We start from the raw sequence: 25588 nt of genomic DNA on the forward strand, positions 1-25588 counted from the left end.
CCGACAACAAGAGAGGAAACAGAGGGATATAAATAGCCACAGCTAAACAAGACACACCAGGTAGCAATCACAGTAGTTAGGACAGACAAAAATACATACATAAACACCAGAGGACGCCAAAGGGTCGCTCCACAATAAGAGCGACCCCCCAAACCTTACAGATAACCAACCATTTCCATAGTGGTTTATACCTGTTTTCTTCAGATTTCTCACCCTAATAATGGCTTATTTTACTTTGATTGACACCGCTTTGGTCCTCATGTCGACTGACACCAAGAACAAACTCCAAAAGAAAATCCAACACCTAGAATCAAGTGACCGCTCTCTTATGCCTGTACAGATGATGGGACAGAATACCCTTGACTTACCAGAAACACTTGTCAAGCCAATTGTTCTATTACTTTTGAGTTCCCTAAAAAAACAGGGACTATGCATAAAAACTGATGTAATTTCTGAATCCTGAAATGTACACAAATTCCATCAAATAAATAAAGAAATAACTTAGAGTGTACAGCCAAATGAAGGAAAAATGCTTCGCTGTCCCATTACTTATGCAGAGCTGTCTACAGTTTGCTGACATTTTCTCCCATAATGCATTGCTCAGTTTCTTCCAGTCTAGTCTAATTTTGCCATTTAGCAGACGCTTTTAATCCAAAGCGACTTACAATTACGAATTACAGGGACATTCCCCCTGGAGTAACTGAGGGCTAAGTGCCTTACTCAAGGGCACACTAGTAGTGGTGTGGTTTCAGGCGGGATTTGAACTCACAACCTTCCGATCACAAGTCCAACTCACTATCCACTAGACCACCACTACCCCCTAGTCTCTGCCCAGAGAGAGAGAGCATTGCATTGTGGGTCTGTAGAGGAGTTGAGCTCCAACAGATTTCCACAATGATTTTCACATATTGCTTTCTTGCAATTGTTATAAATACCAAATGCAATTGTTCACATATACAGCAATATATCTCATATACAGTATTAGCGCTATTTAAAGGCACCCTATGCATGAGTGTTCACGTTATTATGCACTAGACCTGACATTTCAAACTAATCCCCTCCAAATTCCCCAAACAAAAGACAAGCAGGTACGTTTACTATGAACAATCATCAGGATACATGTTACGAATGTAGAGATCGTGGTCTCAAAGGGACTCCACTGAATAAATAAAGGATAAATGAAAAAAACATTTTAAAAAATCTGCACACAAAGGCTTCCATTGCTTCCGTCGGCTTCTAGCACTGAGAAATGCTTACGGCTCCCAGGCAGTATGTTGCCAGCCGATGAGCCACACACACGTAAGTCGAAGGTTGCATGCCCTCAGCAAGTGATAGATGGCCCAGAAATCTGAACATTTTGGAAAAGAAAATGGAGGCACATGAGCAGGGTCTTGGCTGGTGCAGCAATGTCACAGACTCCCAATCCATCATAAGTAATGATTCAGCATGGTTACTTAGTGACATTTTCAAGTGGAAAAAGCTCCATATCGTACATTTAACACTGTAAATCATCAGAATAAGTCATTTGGAGTGCAGTATTCCTTTAAGTCATGCCAGGGATTCAGAATTAATGATTACAACATAACTGATTTGCGATCACTAGTTCAATCCCTTTCTGTGATTAAGCATATACCATACATACATATCAATATATATTTTTAAGGCAATATCGTGGTTATTGTATAACTTAAAATAATTTGTTTTCTCCATTTTGTGGCCAGTATGTGACACCAGTCTGCTGCCATTATATTAGAAACTATATTGAAATGCAAGTTGTTAAATAACTGTTACAATAAACATTTGAATTACTTAAACAAGTGTAATGGTGACCTGAAACAAGGTGCCTAGGTGCCTGGCTTCATCGCCTGATTCACATGATAGTTGAATGTTTTGGTCTTTCTCTCTCAGCTGTGTCATGTGGAGGGTGGATCCGAAACGCAACCGTGGGCCGAATACTATCGCCACCTCCTCCCGCCACGAGTAACCATAGCACCAGCAATAACCTCAGCTGCCATTGGTTACTGGAGGCCAAGGAGGGACATAGGCTCCACCTCCACTTTGAAAGGGTCGCACTGGACGAGGACGACGATAAGTAAGCCGAGATGAGTTGATGCGTGTTTTTCAGACATTAGTCAGACCCTCAGTGTGTTAGCAATGAGCCCATGACAGGCACCACCTATTGTGTACATCCACAGTAGGCCTGTTGTATCCTAGGTTTATATTATCCTCCCCTCCAAATGTAATTTATATCAAAATTAGTGGACTGAAGAATAGATGTTGCTCTCGTTAACATCGTTAATGTTATGTTCATCATAAGAGCCCACGTCAGTGCATTGTAAGTGCATTGTTATCTTTTTACCTGTTTCCCAAAACCCTTGCTACTAACGTCACACTTAAAACCACTCGTACAGCCTGGGAACACTCACACAGCAGCGCCGTCCATCTTAGATGGCTTTCTGCCATACAGAGTCACTTTACACCGTCAACATGCCTGTCACACGTAGACGTCATAGGTTCATTGTCCTCCGTCACTCATCCGCGCAACTGATTATGCAAACGTCATTCTGTCATGAGGATCTTGTTTCCTACTCTTAATTACATATTCAATTACATACGTTTAATTTCTATAATGGATGTATGGATAATTTGCAAAATTGTGATCACTTAGGCCTATAGATTCCATAACACGATGCCATCACTGTGCCATCACTGTGATCTCAGGTGCAAAATCTGGTTTCACAAGAATTGAGAAAGACCGTGTTTGCCGCTGTCATTTTGAGATGCACTGCCTATTTGGAGACAATTTCGGTGGTGTTTTTCACACCTATTAGGACACGTCTTTTCAGTCCAACCGGCTTTTCTGTTAGTCTTGAGGATCTGCCAGTTTTCGTCTCTAAGACGAACACTTCAAAAGTGATGTCTTCTCAAAGTTCAGATTAAACGTGTTGCTATAATAGCGCCCTCTTCTGGAATCCTGCCATATCTTTTTATATTTCAAAATGTCTGGAAATGCAGAATATTGAGTAGCATGTGGCAGCCACAGTAGTAACACCGTCATACTATGTACCCTGTGTTATTTTTTGTGATACACGTTTTTATTATTATTATCATCTGTTATCACAAATCAAACACAGTACAAAAAACTAAAGTGAGTGATTTTTTCCGCCGACCAGGTAATCCTCGTGTTCTCCCTCTTCCACTCCCATCATAACAATATTATTTTCCCTCTGCATGTCACATCCAGTATTTCTTCTACAATCTTTTTGAAGGATTGAAAACCCTTTCATCCTTCCTCCTATCTTTCTTGTCAGGTTGATTGTTCGCAGCGGGAACAACTCGATGGCTCCTCTCCTCTTTGACTCGGATCTGGACGACATTCCAGAACGTGGGATCGTGAGCGAAGGCTCGACGCTTTACCTGGAGCTCACGGCTGACTCCTCCTCCATCCCGCTGCTTCTAGCTCTGCGCTACGAGGGTGAGCGGAGAAGACACGCTCCAAAACGCTCCCGTCATTGACACAATCGTTTTGTCCCTCTCTCTGTCTCTCCTCTCCCCATAGACTTTATCTCGTTCACTCTTTATTTATTTCTCTCTTGTCTCAAATGATTCTGTCTCTCTCCTCCTTTTCCCCTCTTTCTCTTTCTCTCTCACTCTCACTTACCAGCTTTCGACGGGGAACATTGTTATGAACCTTACTTGCCGCATGGGAATTTCAGCAGCAGTGACATCACCTTCCCACTCGGGACCACAGTGACCTTCTCCTGCTCTCCAGGCTTCGTCATGGAGCAGGGGTCAGGGGTCATTGAGTGTGTTGACCCCAGCGACCCTCACTGGAACGAAAGCGAGCCAGTGTGCAAAGGTAGGGGCCAGGTTGGGGGTCAACTCCATTCCGATTCACTGGAATTGAAATCCTATTGAAAATAAGATGCACTTTAGATTTATGGGGGGATAAATGAAGTTAATCCTTAGCTTACCTAAAGTGCGACTTGTAAAGCTGCTTTTCCCACCGTTTTACAGATAACTGATTATTCTTTTTCACCGGCTCATTCGATAATATATTCAAAAGAAAATAAATTTGAGCTGTAGAGTAAGATGGTGGATTATTTAGGCAAACAATGTGTCAACACAGCAAGACTAGCATATCGAACAGCACACACATAATACACAACACACACACAGCACACACATAATACACAACACATAATACACAACACATAATACACAACACACATAATACACAACACACGGATATCAGAAAAGTCTCTATCCTACATGTTTGACTAGCTTCAGTGTGTTAACCATTTGAAAGTTTCGTTTTACGGCAAAAATAATATTGAGGTTTGAGGTTTTAGCAACACTGGCCTGTCTCGATTGCATGTTGTTTCCACACCTCCTCTCTGACCTATCTGACCTATCTGACCTATCTGACCTATCTGACCTATCTGACCTATCTGACCTATCTGACCTATCTGAGCAGAATGACATTCACATTTACATTGTTGCCATTAGCAGACGCCTTATTCCAATGCGACTTACAATCGATACATTTGACGATACATTTGACTCATCAATTCACCAGTTCTGTCAGGAAGAGTGATCTAGCTCAGGCCAGGGGCCATTGGCAGTCGTCGTGATAGAAGAAGAAAGAAAGAAAGATTGTATTTGTATCTTTATTAATAGACACTGGAGAGACAGTTCAAGGGGGGTAAAGAATGAAAGATGCCTATAGGGAAAGGAATCTCAATTAATCTTCCGTCTCCTCACTCCATCTCTACATCCTTCCCTCTCCTCACTCCATCTACATCCTTCCCTCTCCTCACTCCATCTACATCCTTCCCTCTTCTCCTCCCTGTCCTGTATACCTCCCTCCTCCCCCTATCTTTCTTCCTGCCCTCGCTAAGCTCTGTGCGGGGGAGAGTTGACTGACCCCTCAGGCACTGTCCTGTCTCCTGATTGGCCCCAGAGCTACTCCAAGGGGCAGGACTGTGTGTGGCAGATCCATGGCAACGAGGAGAGGCGCATTGAGCTGGACGTGCAGATGTGAGTGGAGCCTATTAGCCAACAAGCCTATGTTAGTTAGAGTCCATTATATATGGTGCCTTGCATAAGTCATGGGAAAGTGAAGGAGTCTTTTTGGGGGGGGGGGTTCTACTCTCCAAAAGTTTGAATTTAATATTAAATTCGGCAAACATATTGTTTTCACCATTCAATACTTAATTAATTAAACATAGTCCCCCTATTTTAGGGCAACAACAGTCAGATTTATAAAAAGTCCAAATGAAGCACTCATGCTCAAGCCCCCTGATATTTCACAGACGAGGTGGTATGCTGTGGATATTGGCCAGTTCCTTCCGTCTTATCTGTCCACAACAACATTTTCCAGACTTCTGCATGCCCTTTTAGGTCCTTTTTAGCAAACCATAAGTTGGCCATCCTATGTTTGTGGCCAACTATGTATTTGCACCTTGCAGTAAAGTCTCTGTAGTTGGGCTGGTGAAGTCTTCTGCAGATGGTAGTCTCTGACATAATAATAATAATAATAATAATAATAATAATAATAATAATAATAATAATAATAATAATAATAACTAGACAGGGACAATTCCTGTGGAAATTGTAAAGGGTGCTTGCCCCCCCCCCCCCCCCGGGCCACTCCACTGCATCCCCGGCGAAGACCATGTTTCTCTAGCTCACCCAGGGGCCGAGCTAACTAGTGCTAGCTAACTCCCCTGCACCCCCCGGCGAAGACCGCGTTCCTCTAGCTCACCCAGAGGCCAAGTTGTGGGGTTGTGTGTGTCTGTGTGTGTGTGTGTGTGTGTGTGTGTGTGCGTGTGCGCCTCTCTCTCTGTCTCCCTCTCGTTCTTACCCTACCTGCTGCTGTCGATCAGAGGGACACCTGTAAAGCTGCGTGCACACATGGCCATTGCGTTGCACCGGAAGTCATTCATCTCAATGGGGCCGTTGCGTTGATCAGTTGCCTTGCTCTGCATTGCGTTTCTTGACCGTCAGGGTGCGGCAATCAGTCAAAAAATGTCTGCTTTTTGCGTTGCGTTGGATCCGGAAGTAAACCGGAAGTAGTTTCTTGCCCGGAGCTCTCTGGCCGCCATTGGCTAAAATCTGTAATTTGGCTCTACAAGTGTTAATATGTCATTTTATTACGTTTTTATATGTTTTCAGGCGAGAAAGTAACCATATATATTCACAAAATGTGTCCAGTTTATCAAAATAACCCGTTTATATATCTAATCTGACGTTTTTTCCCCCACTTCTGTGGGAAACTTCGCTAGCAACACGAGTAGAGCTTTGCATCTGCATCGCACGTTGAAGTACGTCAAGTCCACTCCACCAGGTTGCGCCAGAACGGTGGGTCACGGTCCGCGGTGTGCACGCAGCTTAAGAGTTAAGTGACAGTTGGTGGTTGCTACGGCAACGTGCTCTGACCAGACCTGCTTTTGTCTTTGGCCAGCTCTCAAACAAACGTCTGAAACGTAAAAACTATTCATGTTTGGGCTTATATGTTGATATTTGAAGTGACAGTAAGAATTGCTCTATGTTTCCATGTAAAGATTGTTAATATAGACATACAATTGTAGCCGTGGGAGCAGTTTGCAAAATGTGTACAAAAAGTTCAAAAACTTTTTCTGCTCACTCTGTTCTCAAAGTTCCGCCATTGAATTTCAATGGCGATTTCTCTCCACAAAAAGTCTGTGTCTGTGTGTGTGTGTGTGTGTGTGTGTGTGTGTGAGTGTGTGTATGTGTGTGTGTGTGTGTGTTTTGGTCACCACCCTGCCCCCCCCGGCGAAACCCGCGTGTCTTTACGTCACCCAGAGGCCGAGCTGTGGCGTTTTCAATATTGCCCAATTCATTGTCTATGGCAGCGGTTCCCAACCTTTTAGGACTCACGGCCCACTTTACAGATATGTCCAGTATTCGCGGCCCACTCAGCAGCGCATGAAACGCGCACGAGCGCTCAAAAACATGACGTAATTTGACCAAAAACTAGAGGGAGCGTGGCAAAATTTTTTCAAATAAATAGCGGTTAAACCATTAAAGCCGAGCGGCGATGTTTTATATAGCAGGTGATCAAATACCAAGATCGTAAATGTTGTATGTGTTCAATATTTACGACCAAACATCCTTATGTGTGTGGGCAACTCCCGACTCCCGACTAGGGTTGCCAGATGGGCTCGGGGTTTTTTGGTGGAATTAGCGGTTTTAGACTGTGGTTAGGGTGGAAAATGTCGATCCCATCTGGCAACCCTGTTCGCGAGTCCGGGATGGAATGTAGCCAATCAAGAAGCGAGCTGACTTCTTCTTTGTCTTTCTTCATGGAAATATCGGCGGACACCACACACAATACGATCAAGGCTGTTCAATCCAAGATTTTTTATCTTTTTAAAATTAAAACGTTTTTGTAACAAAAAAACGTCAATAAAACAAATGTTTTGCCCATGATTTGGCGGCCCACTTGCAGTACTCTCGCGGACCACCAGTGGGCCGCGGCCCACAGGTTGGGAACCGCTGGTCTATGGGATTTTTTGACCGCTAAACGGGGCATTGTGGGTAAACCGTATGCCGTAACCTTCCGCCGGACAATAGCAATGCGAGTTGGAACGAGCCGCACATTTCATTTTGACACCTCTCATGTCTACCTAGTGCCAAAACTGTGGGACGAGAAGCCAGGAAAAATGTTGCTATAATAATAATATTATTAATAAGTTATATGTACAATAACAATAAGTGCTGCTTGCTACTGCAAGCACACTTAATAAGTGCTGCTTGCTACTGCAAGCACACTTAATAATAATAATAATAATAATAATAATAATAATAATACATTAGACTTATATAGCACTTTTCTAGACACTCAAAGACACTTTACAAACTGAAAAGATCGAGTAGTAAAATAAAAAGAAACAAAAAAAATTGATAAAAGAAAGTATAGGGGTCTAATAATTTTTTGATTACTAAATCAATCATGACATTCTGACCAATGGTTTTGGGAGTAATTTGACTGCGTAATTTGACCTTGTGTGAAAAAGAGGCGGGTGCGCCATAGGGGCGCACAGACAAGCGCGCAGCAGGGCCCTGCTTGGTGGAAACAGAGTCTAAACAGATGCAAATTATACCTATAGTAATATGTCAATAAAATATAATAAATTTTACAGTCTTGATACAAGAGAAAGTCTGATACACTGATGGTGACAAAATGTCTCCAAATGGCACAATTTGGTTTTCTGCCTAAACATACCTGTACTAAAACAGGTACAAAGTTGCACTGGTTCACATTACTAGCATCTAATTTGGCACAAGTACTCATCAGACCCTGGAGTACTGATTCCTAGATGATTTGGGCTTATTCATTTCCAAGCTGATATTCACTCTAAAAGCTGTTTTTTCTTTAGGCGGAGAGTGAATTTTAGATTTTTCACAATGTTCTAGCTCTATTAACTCTGACACAGTAACATATATGTTGATTCTGACACTTTGGAAACAACAAGATGGCGGCGCGCTACTCAGACGCGCGGCTCGGAGTGGCTTCAACGCTGGTGTTTTTTAGTGTTTTTAAGTACATTTGTATGTACATTTTTATTTTAGTACTTATAGGGAACGGTTGTGTAAATAGTACCTAGAAGAAGATTGAGGAATGCTTCCTGAGCAACGACTCCAGGCGGGTGTGGCAGGGGGTCCAGCACATGACAAACTTCAGAGCCAACAGGCTCACAGCCGCAGAGGACGACCCCCTGCTGGCGGAAAAGCTGAACTCCTTCTACGCCCGGTTCGACGAGGGGCGAACGGAGGTAACCACAACACAAACACCACTCTCTCCAGCTCTCAGCAGCCTCACCCTCACAGAGCATGAAGTGAGACGCGTGCTGAAGGCGGTGGACCCCAGGAAAGCCTCAGGGCCGGATGGCGTCCTGGGACGGGTGCTGAGGGACTGCGGCGACCAGCTGGCCGGGGTTTTTACCAACATCTTCAACCAGTCCCTGTCCCAGGCCACCATCCCACCCTGCCTGAAAACCTCAACTATCATCCCAGTCCCGAAGAAAAGCACGGCGAGCTGCCTAAACGACTACCGCCCGGTGGCACTCACACCAATCATCATGAAGTGCTTCGAGAAACTAGTCCGGGCCCACATAGTCACACGCCTCCCGCCCAACCTGGATCCATACCAGTTCGCCTACAGAGCCCACAGGTCCACAGAGGACGCCATCGCGATGACTCTCCACTCCACTCTATCCCACCTGGAGAGGGGAAACAGCTATGCGAGACTGCTCTTTGTGGACTTCAGCTCTGCCTTCAACACCATCCTTCCAGACAGGCTAGTGACCAAACTACTAGACCTGGGACTATCACACTCTATATGTGCATGGATCAAGGACTTCCTGTCCGACCGCCCCCAGAGGGTGCGGGTGGGCTCCCACACCTCCACAGCCCTCAGACTCAGCACTGGGTCCCCCCAGGGCTGCGTGCTAAGCCCCATCCTCTACAACCTCTACACCTACGACTTCACCCCCGTCCACCCCAGCAACTCCATCGTAAAGTTTGCAGACGACACCACCGTGGTGGGCTGCATCTCGGGGGGGGACGAGGCGGCGTACAGGGATGAGGTAGAGCAGCTGAGCAAGCTGTGCAAGGTTAACAACCTGCTGCTGAACCAGTCAAAGACCCAGGAAATCATCGTGGACTTCAGGAGGAAAAAATCTGAGGTCCAGCCCTTGCTCATCGATGGAGAGAGCGTGGAGAGAGTCTCAACCCTCCGATTCCTGGGGGTGCACATACAGGATGACCTGTCCTGGAAGAACAACACAGCAGCCATTATCAAGAACCCACAACAGCGGCTCTTCTTCCTGAGAGTCCTCAGGAAGGACCACAACAAGCAGGAGATACTGGTGGCTTTCTACCGCTGCGCAGTGGAGAGCATCCTCACCTACTGCATCTGCAACTGGTTCTCCAGCTGCACAGCCGCAGAGAGAAATGCGCTACAGAGAGTCGTGAGAACAGCCCAGAAGATCACCGGCGCCCCCCTCCCCTCTCTGGAAGAGCTGTACAACACACGCTGCCTCAGGAAGGCCTCCAAGATCTCCAGAGACCCATCCCACCCTGGGTACGAACACTTTGCCCGGCTGCCCTCGAACAGGCGGTACAGGACCATGGCCGCAAGGACAAACAGACTGAAGCTCAGCTTCTACCCCAGGGCCATCCAGGCCCTGAACACAGCAAAGACCTAGGTTCTGGGCCCTGGACAGTCTGGACGGATTGATGGCAGCTGCTGGATTGAAAAATCAGGTGTAGTGCTGAGGCACAAATGTGTACATTTCAAGCCTGCAAACTGCGACACTTTAAATGAATGTGCAATAACACTATGTGCAATATGACAACCCTACGGTACATAAGGTTGCAGAGAAATAGGAAATGTTAGAATAGGTATAGCATAGCATAGAGTACAGCACAGTGTTTTATCTGTACAGTATAGTATAGTGGATAGTGTACATAGCCTTTATTTATGTAAACCAGCTCCTTTCCCTTCTTTTTTTCTTTCTTTTTTTTTTCTTTCCTAGCACCAGGGGAGCCACCCCTCCCAAATGTCGTTGTTTGGTACCTGTACTATAGCAATGACAATAAAGACCATTCATTCATTCATTCTACAGTCACCCCACAGGTGTTAGCTTTCATTTGATACCAAGATCATTATGAAGGCCCTTGTGATTGTGGAGATATTCTATATTCACTGTGGGCATGTCATTTCGGGCAGAAAACCTGAAAAATACGACCGATGGCAGAAGTGGTTTATCCAAGCCCACACAGTCCAATTTGAAAAACCCCTGGGAAATCTACCCCGATTGACGTTATATTGTCAAATAGACCCTGATAGACAAAATACAGTGCAGATTTGTTTCATAGTCCCCCTATTTCAGGGGACCAAAAGTATTGGACAATTGGCTTGACAGGTGTTTCTGGGTAGTCAGGTATGTTCCATCACATCTTTTGTGCAGGCATAAGAGAGCTGTCAACATCTAGGGCCCTATTATGCACTTCATAAGTCTTAAGCAATAAGACGAGGCGGTAGATCTAAACTTAAGACGTGGAGGCGTGGTCAAGGCCACTTTGCTATTATGCGTGCGGTAGTGGGCGCCTAAGACCCGGCGCTAAGCCCAGAAATTAGTCATGGGTGTGTTTTGGGCGTCTTCTCAATCAACCCAATCAGCGTGCCAGGTGCCATTCCCTTTAAGAACCGGCTGCGTTAAGTCATAAGCGCTATGCTATTATGCAGTTCATAGGCGCTAGACTTCATGCACGTTTTGAAACACGAGCGCGCCTCCGCGGTTTGCGCATGCGCGCTGACCCACTTCTTAAGAAGTCGGTCGGCGCGCATGCGCAAACCGCGGAGGCGCGCTCGTGTTTCAAAACGTGCATGAACTCTAGCGCCTAAGAACTTTTCAAACCACTTCTTAGCGCTAGGCGCAAAGTCAGATCGCATAATAGCAGGGGCGCCTAGCGCACTTCATTAACATATGAACACTCCCACAATGAGTAATATATGCACGGGAGTCTTACGTCTTATCTGTGGGCGCCTAGCGACACCTGCATAATAGCAGTAGCGCGTATGAAGCGCATAATAAGGGTGGCGGTAGGTCTTAACCTGGCGGTGCGTCTTAATTAAGACTTAAGACGGCAAGTTAAGAAGTGCATAATAGGGCCCCTAGTCTCTTATGGAGCTTCCAATATACATGTTCCTTTGGTGTCTGCTATTGGTGTCTGTCAACATGTCCACACAGACATCAATGAAACTCAAGGAAGCCATTCTGAGGCTTCCTTGAGTTAAAGCCAAACTGTTTGAGATAAAAGAAGACACAATTCTTTCTAATACCCATGGAGGGGGCGCTGTATGGCATACCCATTTGGACCACAGGCTGTAGGTGGATTTCATGGGAGTAATAAGCAAACTCAGACTCAGGGTGGAGGCGCCTGACAACATTGAACTGCATGGGGAAACAAAGAACCTCAGATATGAATAAACAAATGGTCTATGAGAAAAGTATATTTTCGGAGGAATTGCTAATTCAACTGTCTGGTTGTTATTCTTGAAGTGAACCATTTGCTGCCCCATAGATGAGTACGATGTAAGATTGTCCTACAAAGACACTTAGATTTTGATTTAGGAAAGTCCTTTCCTTATGAAAGGACTTTCATAAAACCTTGATACAAATTTGAACTTTTCAAAAAGTCGGTCGAGAGAGGACGCTGGCGTTGCTTGTTCGCCGCTTCTCCGCCCGAAATCCAGGTGTAATTGCAGTATACAGAGTAGATTGTCCTACAAAGACACTTAGATTTAGATTTAGTAATCTAAAAATGTATTAGACCCCTATAGTTAATTTATTTAAATATTTTTGTTTCTTTTTATTATTACTATTCGATCTTTTCAGTTTGTAAAGCATCTTTGAGTGTCTAGAAAAGCTCTATATAAGTCTAATGTATTATTATTATTATTATTATTATTATTATTATTATTATTATTATTACGATTTCTCAGATGTATCTTCGTTCTTTCTTTCTCCCTCTTAAAGTTTGAATATCCGCAACAACGATGTCCTTACCGTATTCGATGGGCACGACCTCATGTCTCATGTGATTGGCCAGTACATGGGCTCGCGGGAGCGCTTCCAGGTGGTGTCGGGGGGGTCAGAGGTTACTATTCAGTTCCAGAGCGACTCTGATGATTCTACCTTCATCCTGAGCCAGGGATTCCTCATTCACTACCGCGGTATGTAACCATATAAACAGGAATGTATCCATATAGACAGGTATGTATCCATATAGACAGGTATGTATCCATACAGACAGGAATGTATCCATATAGACAGGTATGTATCCATATAAACAGGTATGTATCCATATAGACAGGTATGTATCCATACAGACAGAAATGTATCCATAGAGACAGGTATGTATCCATATAGACAGGTATGTATCCATACAGACAGGAATGGGTCAGATTGATTTTGTGATGTGATAAAAGTGTTACGGTCAGGTAGGGAACCCAAGCGCAGACACAGACAGAGACAGATTAAAGTAAAATAAAGTATCATTTATTTAAGGGAGTAGGCAGAGAATGGTCGTAGGGCAAGCGGGGGGTCAGGCAGGGGGAGTAGACGGCAGGCAGGCAGGGGGTTAGGCTGTCGGCAGGCAGGCAAGGGGTTAGGCAGGAGGGGTAGTCGGCAGGCAGGCAGGGGCTTAGGCAGGAGGGGTAGTCGGCAGGCAGGCAGGGGCTTAGGCAGGAGGAGTAGTCGTAAAGGCAGGCAGGGGTCAGGCCGGGAGGGCAGGAGGGCAGGCAGGCAGGAGGGCAGGTAGCAGGAGTCCGGTAGGGGTACTGGGGGTAAAGGCAAACAAGGGGTAAGTAGGAGGCAGGTACAGGCAGGGTAGTAAATAGGTAGGGGAGCTGGAAGCGTATCTTTACGGTAAGCTGAAGCTACGATCTGGCAGTGAAGTGAAGGCTGGACCGGGTCTTTATGCAGGGCTAACAATGTGGTAATTGTGAACAGCCGGACAAACGCACACCTGAAGCCACTCCTGCCAATTAGAGGGAGAGAGAGAGAGAAAGGGAGAGAGAGAGGCATTGCCTGCTACCTCGAGGTAGAGGGCGTGACAAAAAGACAATACGACACAAACAACAGGACAAGATATGGGGAAATGAGTGAGTGTCTGTCAGAATGGTGGGAGGCAGGTGAAATCCCATCATCGTAGAATAGGCTAGGTGCACGATCTCCACTACTTCCTGAAAGGCACCTTGCATGAACATATCCTGTCTCATCTATTGGTTTAATTGATTAATCAGCTGTGCAGTAAACTGTTGGAACACACAGTGCACAGCTGATTAATCAATTACCAGTGGTTCTCAACCTTTTTTGGGCCAGCGCCCCCCTGTCCATTATCCAGGCCTCTTACCGCCCCCCCCATCAAAAAAGTAGGCTTATTTTCTTCCCTAAATAATAATGTTGACTAATATTATGTGTTATATAATTTTAAAAGCATGTCACTGAATGCCAAATAATAGATTGGATTTAACTGGGCAGTTGGAATATCATTATCATTAGTTTACCAGAGAGCAGAAAAGCCATGTGAATGTGAATAAAAAAGGCTGTTTATGAGTGTTAAACAAACTCAGACAACATCAACAAACTCAGACAACATCAGAGAATACAAACAGACTGCTATGGAACAGCAGCAATTTCACACATGTCCGAAGCAGAACAAACAGTAGGCTGCAGAACTGTACATTACAACTAACATTGTTAGTTTTTTTAAGTGTGCTGGTGTTGCATTTCTCCAAATTGCTGTTTTATGATGCTAATATTTATTCATTTTTGATTGGACTTTGGGGGGGGTGGTGTCACAATATGGCGGCAAACGCTAGGGGGCTATTATTTTAAAATTGTATTTAGTATTCTATGGTATTATTTTCATAAACTGACCACTTCGAATTTCTCATATCAAAACATATCAAAACATAACAAAGTTCCAAAGTTCAGAGCTCTGCGCTCTGGGAGCGCTCAGAGATGGACGCTCTGACTGAAAACACGGTTTTGTCCGGTTTTGATTGATTGATTGAAAACTTTATTAGAAGATTTGCAGAAGTAGGTACATGAAAGTACATATTACATACAAGGTCAACTAACAGGATAAAAACCCAAGAAAGCCACTGGCTTATTTCAATTGGGGTCCTTGATTCTCAATTCATCGTTACATGTAAGACAGACAAAAAAACTAGTACTATCTACAAGATAATACAGACAAATAACTATTACTATCTACAAGATAAACATACATCCATCATGGGAAGAACAATACAACCCGTAATAACACTGCTGACAGCTGATCAATACAAAAGACGCTGCAGCTGATGCGTTCGTTTCCAGGACATCACAAGAGGAGCAACATATCACAAAAAAGCGATCGTATATTTTAGTTTGCAAACACATCGCAATGCTAACCTCAGAATGGCACTACTAGGGATAACATCCACAACAACAATTAACAGTAATGTAATATACTGTGATGAACCTGCGAGGGGAGGGGACATTCGTAGCTGATTTCTCTAGGTTCGATTATTGGTAAGCGACAGAGAACTTTCAGGACTGGTTTATTACAATACGATCGCTTTTTTGAGATAGGTTGTTCCTGCTGTGATGTTCTGGTATGGTGGTATGGTATTAGCACCATACCTGTCAACATTGGGATTTGAAAATAAGGGATATTTTCCCGAAAATAAAGGATATCCCCCGCACGCCCCCGGGCGTGCAACAAGAATTGGGTTAACTAGTTCCTACATATGATTAAGCAAGTGACTACAGGTGATCAGAATCAGATACCTGGTTGAAAGTAAAATACTTTGAACATCCCTGCATATACTGTATATGCATGAAAACACAAAAGGGCATATCAATTCAGCACATTTATTTATACATTACTTGACACCGTGATGTCAATGGGAAAAGACCGGCGCAATGCTACCAGCGATCATTTCAAAACGGAGATAACCGAGGCTGCGTTAGTAAATACGCTTTGAAAATCTGATCACCACTCATGGAATGCCTCTTGTCCAATCAAATTACTTGGTCCCTTTATGACGTTGCACCTAGTGTGCGTTCCGGCGCTCTCAGAGCAAGATTACGAATGCAGCCCAAGAAACGAGAGGAAAGCCCGGCCAAGTTCAGAGCGCTCAGAGATGGGTGCTCTGACTGAAAACACGGTTTGTCCGAGCGAACTGACCGTTCGTGCATTTACGAATGTGCCCGTAATAACACAGCTGTTTTTCATGAGAAAAATACTTTATGCGTCAACGCCCCCCAAGAACACATCAACGCCCCCCTTTTAAAAATATCTGCTCCAGCGCCCCCCGATGTTGTCTGAACGCCCCCGTTGAGAAACGATGAATTAAACCAATAGAGTGAGACATGATTATGTTCATGCAAGGTGCCTTTCAGGAAGTAGTGGAGATCGTACACCTAGCCTATTAAGTGTCAGTAAGCCCAATGTTGTTCCATTTCTGTGGGCTAACAGCATTTCTGTGGGCTAACAGCATTTCTGTGGGCTAACAGCATTTGACGCCCACAAAATTAATGCAATGTGGAAGTGCCGCCCTTAGAATTTACCATTATGAAACTCAACAAACCATACAAACTGAGGTACACTCTAAAAAAAGAATAGTTGAGAATATTTAAAAATTCAAGGCAACCTTATGCACTAAGAATTTTGAGTTTGTTGTTCCAACTAATATTAGAATGTTGGTCCAACTAATATATAGTGGGGTAGTGGTGGTCTAGTGGATAGTGAGTTGGACTTGTGATCGGAAGGTTGTGAGTTCAAATCCTGCCTGAAACCACACCACTACTAGTGTGCCCTTGAGTAAGGCACTTTGCCCTCAGTTACTCCAGGGGGAATGTCCCTGTAATTCGTAATTGTAAATCGCTTTGGATTAAAAGCGTCTGCTAAATGGCAAAATTAATAAAAAAATAATTTAAAAATTAAGAATATTAGATCGTTGGTCCAACTCATATTAGATTGTTGGTCCAACTCATATTAGATTGTTGGTCCAACTGATATTTGATTGTTGGTCCAACTCATATTAGATTGTTGTTCCAACTAATATTAGTTTTTCCTGCCAATGGTCATCACGTTTAATTCTTCATTCTGCCAATGCAGATTTGTTTGTTCAATAAATGGTTTCATTAGCCAAGGTAATTATATAAACTAAATTCTGAAATGAATCAATAATACTGTAGCATGGAAATGGATAGGACTCCGCACACTAAGTGTAATCACGTGAACTTTTATTGACCGTTGCACGGCATCGGACACTGACACAGGCACGGTTTTTGCTTGCGTTATCCCTTTAAACTCGAACTACCCCATACTTCCCCCTGTACGACACAGCTACGGTTTGACCCATAAAACTTACATAGAATGTGCCCATAATCCTTTGGGGCCGCTAATATGCAAATCAGTTGTGGCCAAGCGACCAATCAATGAACAAAAACAACGCAGTGAACAACAGTAGTGAACGTAACAGTAACCAGGCGATAACATTCACCACAATACTGAATTTAATCAACATTAATCAACTTTTATTCAGTGAGAACAAAGCTCCTGATTGATATTGTAGTGTGGATATTTATTGGACTCACACACAATGTAATCACACAAACGTTTATTGGACGTCAACCGCCATTGGAACACTGACACAGCATAACTTCCGAAAGCATGGCTGTAGCTTGACCTTTTCACCTTGAACTTGGAACTACCCCATACTTTCCCCTGTACAACACAGTCACGGTGTGACCCACAAAACTCACATAAATTGGGCCCAGAATCCTTTGGGGACGCTAATATGCAAATCACTTGTGGCCAAGCGGCCAATCAATGAACAACAACAACACAACGAACAACAGTCGTGAACCTAACAGTAGCCGTGACTAGCTGTAACGCGTAACCAGGCGATAACATTGGGGTGAAAAAGTGGGGTGAATATGTTTTCCACCCTAAAATAAAAAGTCATGCCATAGAGGGTTAATATCGACTGTGAGAACTAAAATACATGAGTACTTCCTACTGACCTGATCGCCCCTCCTCTACAAGGCCTAGCTAGCATTTTGCTTTATTATACGGCAGGGAAATAGACTCCTGGGGGACAACAACAAACAAAATAATTGTTGTTCTTTACCACAATGGCACAAAGATTCTCCTGAATGTATGTAAAATACTTCGCGAAGTGAAAACAAAAATGTTGCCGACATGACAACCAAAAAAGCATGTCACCGTGGACATTATGCCAAATCAAGATAACAAAACATAGAAACATTTAAATCCATTTCCGCGTTGTTGAAAATCAACGACACATCGCTAGTCAACTAACACAGCTTGTTTTGTGAGCCTGCTAACAATGTAAAGTAGTGTTCTAGTTAACTAGGTAACAATGTAAAGTAGTGTTCTAGTTAACTAGGTAACAATGTAAAGTAGTGTTCTAGTTAACTAGGTAACAATGTTAAGTAGTGTTCTAGTTAACTAGGTAGCTTGGATTACTCATCCAATCCATTGCGTTGCAGTATTTTGGCTTGACTAGCGAGTTCATGTTGTGATTCTCAATGACGTCAAAACGTAGTTCCGTGTTTCAAAAGACACAAACATTTTGATTGGCTGCCAACATGAGGACCAACGCATTTGACAGGGACATTTTGGGGCAATGACTCTGGGTGCCAAAGCACGTAATGTTGACAAGCTAGCTCCGACTACCTGTGCCTACCTGTGCCTAGCAGGAAGGGCCCTCAGATTTTGAGATACCCCTACCCGAGGTAGAACAAATGACAACAATGATTTTTCTTATCTTTAGGGTCTCCCATTAATGAAATTGATTGTTGTCAAATTTTATTTTTAGGGAAAATATGTTTTTTTGGTTGTTCTTTAGAGCTACCCCAATCCCTGAAAAAGACCAAAATTAGACCAGGCCGAATATGGGGAAGGTGACAAAAAAGCCCATAACTTGAGAATGATCACTCTTTTCCTCTTCAGATTTGCTGAGGTATGAACCAGGTGGTTGTCCTACATCACCAAATAGTCAGACAACTATTTACCTAAATAAATACTGAATTATAGTCCTGTAAACTTAGCTTTAGTTTAGACGGAAATTGTACTTTTTGGTGACAGGAACATAGGACTCCATCACTTTTCTCTCATTTATCAGAAAAACAGAAATCCCTGAAAAATATATCATTACTGAATTGTCTAGGGTGCTATTGAACACTAACCAGTAGTTGTATCGAAATATCTCATACAGTTCTATTGCAAATGAGATTTCTTTAGACATAGGCCTACCTCTTCTCTGATACAGTCAAATTCCGAATGGGGGATAAGTGGCATAATAGCCTATAAGTTAAGAATGCTCACTCTGATGGTCATCATATTTGGAGAGGGAAATACCAGGTGGCTGAACTACATCACCAAATAGTCAGAATAAGAGTAACCCAATAAAAGAAAGTGTATTAGTTCTAAATTGCAAGCCTCTAAAACATAGGTGTAAATAGTACAGGTTTTATTAAAACTGGAACCTTAATTCAAAGTACAATTAAATAAAGTCCTCAAACATTAGGGGACACATTTTGACATTCTGCACAGCAGGTGCAGAACTCTGTACAGGGAAGGCCAACAGAGAGGCACTGGCACTTTCCACTCTCTCCACACTTTGCATCTTTGCAATATAAGTGAGTGATGTCTCTCACTTCTGTAGGTGCTGGGGGTTTTGTAAAAAGGACAGGTTGAATGGCCCCATCTCTGATAATCCACCCCTTGCCAATAGGACTCCATAACAGGGGTTTGGGCATGTGGCTGTGACACCATACAGCTGTCTGGAACATTGCTCTCTGCACATGCTGCTGAAATGCATCCTCTGTTGGCGGCAGATTTGCAGAGGCTGTATCTGATGTTGATGCAATGATGAACCTCAGTTCATCCAGGTTTGTGCACATCAATCCATTTTCCATTTTCTTCTTTCCATATAGGAGTAGCGCAAATTCTCTTGCGACTGGCAAAGACTCTTCCAAGCTGGCAGAGAGTCCAAAATGGGCCAGATCTTTGAGCTCGCTGAGATGGGTCTTGAGTTTGTTGAATGCTGTTGTTTTTCCTATTCTGTACAAACTACTTGTTGTGTCACAGCCAGTGAGTGCATGACAGTTAGACATGTATTTTCCAATTTTCTCAGATATGGTGTTGATGGGGACATATCTCTCTCTCATTGGAGAATGTGATGTGTCATGAATTGTCATCTCTTCTATGACGATGGGGCGATGATAAAAACCACAAAAGCAGACCTTGCAAAAAACTGGAGTCGGTAGTAGAAGTGATACAAGAGCTGTCTGACACCACAGAGAAATCTGCATACATCATTGATGGCATGGCTATGCTTCAAAGCCTCCATGATTCAGCCTTCCAGACCTTCAGTGAGCTAGCAGAATGCATCCTGAAGAAGATGTTGTCACTTCTAAATATAAAACAAGAAATGCAGTGTGTGGTCATGGTATTTGACAGGTATGACGGCCCACAGTCAATCAAAGACCTGGAGAGGCAAAGGAGAGGTGCAAGAAGGACTTCCTGTCTGACCGCCCCCAGAGGGTGCGGGTGGGCTCCCACACCTCCACAGCCCTCAGACTCAGCACTGGGTCCCCCCAGGGCTGCGTGCTGAGCCCCATCCTCTACAACCTCTACACCCACGACTTCACCCCCGTCCACCCCAGCAACTCCATCATAAAGTTTGCAGACGACACCACCGTGGTGGGCTGCATCCCGGGGGGGGACGAGGCGGCGTACAGGGATGGGGTGGAGCATCTGGGCAAGCTGTGCAAGGTTAACAACCTGCTGCTGAACCAGTTAAAGACCCAGGAAATCATCGTGGACTTCAGGAGGAAATAATCTGAGGTCCAGCCCCTGCTCGTCGATGGAGAGAGCGTGGAGAGAGTCTCAACTCTCCGATTCCTGGGGGTGCACATACAGGAGGACCTGTCCTGGAGGACCAACACAGCAGCCATCATCAAGAAGGCACAACAGCGGCTCTTCTTCCTGAGAGTCCTCAGGAAATACCACCTCAGACAGGAGCTGCTTGTGACCTTCTACCGCTGCACAGTGGAGAGCATCCTCACCTACTGCATCTGCGTGTGGTTCTCCAGCTGCACAGCCGCAGAGAGGAAAGCGCTACAGAGAGTCGTGAGATCGGCCCAGAAGATCATCGGCGCCCCCCTCCCCTCTCTGGAAGAGCTGTACAACACACGCTGCCTCAGGAAGGCCTCCAAGATCTCCAGGGACCCATCCCACCCTGGGAACGAACACTTTGTTCGGCTGCGCTCAGGCAGGCGGTTCAGGACCATGTTCGCACGGACAAATAGACTGAAGCTCAGCTTCTACCCTAGGGCCATTCAGGCCCTGAACACAGTAAAGACCTAGGTTCTAGGCCCTGGACAATCTAGACAATTTGATGGCAGCTACTAGATTGTAAACATAAGTGCAATATTGAAATACAACTGTGAACATTCTAAACCTGCTAACTGCGACACTTTAATGAATGTGCAACAAATACTATGTGCAATATGACAACCCTTGTGTACATAAGGTTCAGATACAGGAGAAAGTTAGGATATTTATAGCATAGCATAGAGTACAGCACAGTGTTTTATTGTATAGTATAGTAGTATAGTATAGTAGATAGTGTACATAGCCTTTATTTATGTAAACCAGCTCTTTTCCCTTTTTTTATTTTACCCTTGGCCCTCTTGTTTTTAGTCTTTTTTCCAAGCACCAGGGGAGCCCCCCCTCCTAAATTTCGTTGTATGGTACCTGTACTGTATTAATGACAATAAAGACCATTCATTCAAGTGATGGAAGGCCTACACATGTTATCACTGGCAACACAAATGTCCCAAACTACAGGAAGTACTTGAGGAGTAGTGGAAACAAGACTGCACTGTGCATGTTTGTGAGCAACTACATTGTCACTGCAGCCCCACAGAGACTACACTCAGATGACTCCATCATCTTGGCAAGTGGATTTGACAAAGGGGAGGAGGTGAAGAGCATCTGCACAGCAGGAGTCAGCAGTTTGACATCACTGTACAGTGATCAGGAGGAGGCAGACACAAGGATGGTGCTCCATGCCATACATCTTGCAGAGTCATATTCCCGCATAATTGTGAGGTCTGATGACACAGATGTGGAAGTACTGCTCATATATTATGCAAGCAAAGAAATGTTTGGTTCATCTCTGGTGTACATGCATACAGGCCATGGAATGAGAGAGAGATATGTCCCCCTCAACACCATATCTGAGAAAATTGGAAAAGACATGTCTAACTGTCTACCAGCATGTCATGCACTCACTGGCTGTGACACAACAAGTAGTTTCTACAGAATAGGAAAGAGAACAGCATTCAACAAACTCAAGACCCATCTCAGCTAGCTCAAAGATCTGGCCCATTTTGGACTCTCTGCCAGCTTGGAAGAGTCTTTGCCAGTCGCAAGAGAATTTGCGCTACTCCTATATGGAAAGAAGAAAATGGAAAATGGATTGATGTGCACAAACCTGGATGAACTGAGGTTCATCATTGCATCAACATCAGATACAGCCTCTGCAAATCTGCCGCCAACAGAGGATGCATTTCAGCAGCATGTGCAGAGAGCAATGTTCCAGACAGCGGTATGGTGTCACAGCCACATGCCCAAACCTCTGTTATGGAGTCCTATTGGCAAGGGGTGGATTATCAGAGATGGGGCCATTCAACCTGTCCTTTTTACAAAACCCCCAGCACCTACAGAAGTGAGAGACATCACTCACTTATATTGCAAATATGCAAAGTGTGGAGAGAGTGGAAAGTGCCAGTGCCTCTCTGTTGGCCTTCCCTGTACAGAGTTCTGCACCTGCTGTGCAGAATGTCAAAATGTGTCCCCTAATGTTTGAGGACTTTATTTAATTGTACTTTGAATTAAGGTTCCAGTTTTAATACAACCTGTACTATTTACACCTATGTTTTAGAGGCTTGCAATTTAGAACTAATAAACTTTATTTTATTGGGTTACTCTTATTCTGACTATTTGGTGATGTAGTTCAGCCACCTGGTATTTCCCTCTCCAAATATGATGACCATCAGAGTGAGCATTCTTAACTTATAGGCTATTATGCCACTTATCCCCCATTCGGAATTTGACTGTATCAGAGAAGAGGTAGGCCTATGTCTAAAGAAATCTAATTTGCAATAGAACTGTATGAGATATTTCCATACAACTACTGGTTAGTGTTCAATAGCACCCTAAACAATTCAGTAATGATATATTTTTCAGGGATTTCTGTTTTTCTGATAACATGTATTTAATGAGAGAAAAGTGATGGAGTCCTATGTTCCTGTCACCAAAAAGTACAATTTCCGTCTAAACCAGGGGTCCCCAAACTTTTTTCTGTGAGGGCCACCTCATTTTTCCTTTCTGTGACGGGGGGCCTGGGTCAGTCTCTAACATAAAATAATATGGAACGGTGTGAAATGGAGGCGGTTGCGCAAAGCAATTGCGCGCAGGAGAGCACTGGTGGATGCAAACAAAGTCTAAACAGTTGAATTTGGATGGAATTTATACCTATAGTGATATGTCAATGAAATATAATCAGTTTTACAGTCTGATACATGAGGGAGGACCCTCATCATACACGGGGGGACCCATGAAGCAGGGCTGTCTGGGGGTCCTTAAAAGAGCATCAATCACTTAATTTCTTGCATTCTGGTGAATTTAGATGCACCAATTTGTGCCCTTTCTGCATCAATTTATGGTGGAAATGTCATTATTTATGTAAAGGAAAACACAATATTCAGGCACCAGATGATCATTCAAAATGTAATGTAATATAATGCAATATAAGGCTCTCAGGCATTCTGTACTTTCAAATATGTATTCTCCTTGAGCAGTCAACATCAACTATCAGCTATTTCGCTAGCAAACACGAAAGCTAACTTATTTGCGAAACAGCGCCCTCGCCACCACGTCGGCACAGTGCCGCAATTGCAGTTAGAAATGACAGAAATCCACAGAGTGCAACGCTTGTAGAAAATACGACCGTCAGAGTTTTGTCGAGAGCTGGAGGCGGCTAGAAATATGACGGAGGCGGCCGCCTCATAATTATCTATGCAGGAAAAACCCTGCTTGACACAGATCATGAACATATCGGTAACATTATGTTGTTTTCTCCTGCAGCTGGGCATCTACACAGTGGTGTAGTCTACGTGATACGCAGGACTACGCCGTATACCCACTAGGAAAGGCCAAGGATTTCCGTATACCCACTTAAACATGTGCGAGGATACGTAACAGCGTTTTGTGACAGAACTTTCACACTTTCATTCATAAAATTCACCCCGTCTGTGTTACGAAGCACTTGACTTTTGGACCATTGGGACTGACAATAATGTCATATACCATCAACGGGGGGGAATGCGACATGAAATATGTCAAAATGCAGCACTATCATGCACAGATCAGCCTTATAACATGTAATGTTAGATATATAACGTTAGACAGGGAGCGCAGATTTATTTTTATGGCGTTCCAAAATGAACGATATGAGGCTGAGAGGGAAAAATCACAGTATACCCGCTAGAAAAAACTAGACTACACCACTGCATCTACATGATCTAATCCCCCATTGTTTCAATTCATCTGGTGCCTACTTGCGGACAGACTCACCGCGGGACACATTCATACATTTATTGACAAACTCATCAGCACTGGCCCGAACGGATTACTGGTATAACTGGGTTTCGGGTACAAACGTATTCTGCTGAGCTGATTTTAGCTTCGACACTTGTCTGCTCTCATTTGGTCTTGTAAACTAGCATACTTGTCTTTGTGGCGGGCTTCATAGTGTCGGCGCAGATTGTATTCTTTGAACACAGACACCGCTTCTTGACAGATGAGCCTTTTCTTTGCATTTAACAATAATAATCACTTGTGCACTGTTGGTTAAAAACCCTGCATTCTGAATAAACTTTTCTCTTTACCAACCGTTTGGCCATTTTTCATCTCTCTGAATTTTCGTTCTACTGTAGTTCGCGTGCACCTGCTATAGATCCGTGCTTGTTCACTATGGAACGTTACGTTGAATGTACCGCATTCTGTGGGCGGGTGAAACTAACTAATAATGTTATTAATGAAAATAGTTTATAACTAAGGGACATTTTAATTTGAAAGCCAACCTTGAATATCAAATACAGATATGATATGATTAAAACATATATTTATTTATTTTCAAAATATGTTTCTGGCATTGTTGAGAGTGTGTGGGGTCGACGTTGTTCAAAGGGCCGGTCCAAGTGTGGGGGTGGGCCGTGTTTGGCCCGCGGGCCGTAGTTTGGGGACCCCTGGTCTAAACTAAAGCTACGTTTACAGGACTATAATTCAGTATTTATTTAGGGTTATGGGCTTTTTTGTCACCTTCCCCATATTCGGCCTGGTCTAATTTGGGTCTTTTTCAGGGATTGGGGTAGCTCTAAAGAACAACCAAAAAAACATCTTTTCCCCAAAAATAAAATTTGACAACAATCAATTTCATTAATGGGAGACCCTAAAGATAAGAAAAATCATTGTTGTCATTTGTTCTACCTCGGGTAGGGGTATCTCGAAAAATAAAGCCTTTTTTGAGGAATTGCTGCTAGACTACTAGTCCCTCAGCCCCAGTATAAACCGCTTGCTTGCTGGACAGAAGTGCGACATCTAGTGGACACATTTAGAACAGCAGTTTCTTTCTTTTAAAAATTGTATCTCCCTCGCATCTCATTTTTATGCTTTGCAAAATCATCTCATGGGGCCGGATTAAACTCGTTCACAGGCCTGACGGACGTTTGACAACCCTGGTGTAGAGTATGCAGAAGGCACATTTTCTTTTTTCTATTGTTTGGTCTGTATGAAGAACACTTTGCAAATCCAACTGTCATTGCTGAGATGTGTACAGATGTGAGATGTGTACAGTATTTCAGAATACCCAAGACCTCGTCGACATCACAGGCAA

The 25588-nt window shown here is 43.7% G+C and overlaps 1 protein-coding gene across 1 annotated transcript in view; it reads left to right on the forward strand.

Annotated features, from left to right (window-relative positions):
• The window catches only part of sez6l2 (seizure related 6 homolog (mouse)-like 2), a gene marked incomplete at both ends in the record, with an annotated part of 102579 nt that overhangs the window by 62340 nt on the left and 14651 nt on the right, over positions 1 to 25588 (forward strand). Inside the window, 5 exons of the mRNA XM_080523017.1 lie at positions 1909 to 2092; positions 3312 to 3475; positions 3665 to 3859; positions 4902 to 5040; positions 12573 to 12769. Coding sequence (XP_080379143.1) covers positions 1909 to 2092; positions 3312 to 3475; positions 3665 to 3859; positions 4902 to 5040; positions 12573 to 12769 — 879 coding nt within the window. The remainder of the gene's footprint in view (positions 1 to 1908; positions 2093 to 3311; positions 3476 to 3664; positions 3860 to 4901; positions 5041 to 12572; positions 12770 to 25588) is intronic.

The sequence above is a fragment of the Nansenia antarctica genome (assembly GCF_963989245.1).
Source record: "Nansenia antarctica genome assembly, chromosome: 2".
NCBI classification, from domain to species: Eukaryota; Metazoa; Chordata; class Actinopteri; order Argentiniformes; family Microstomatidae; genus Nansenia; species Nansenia antarctica.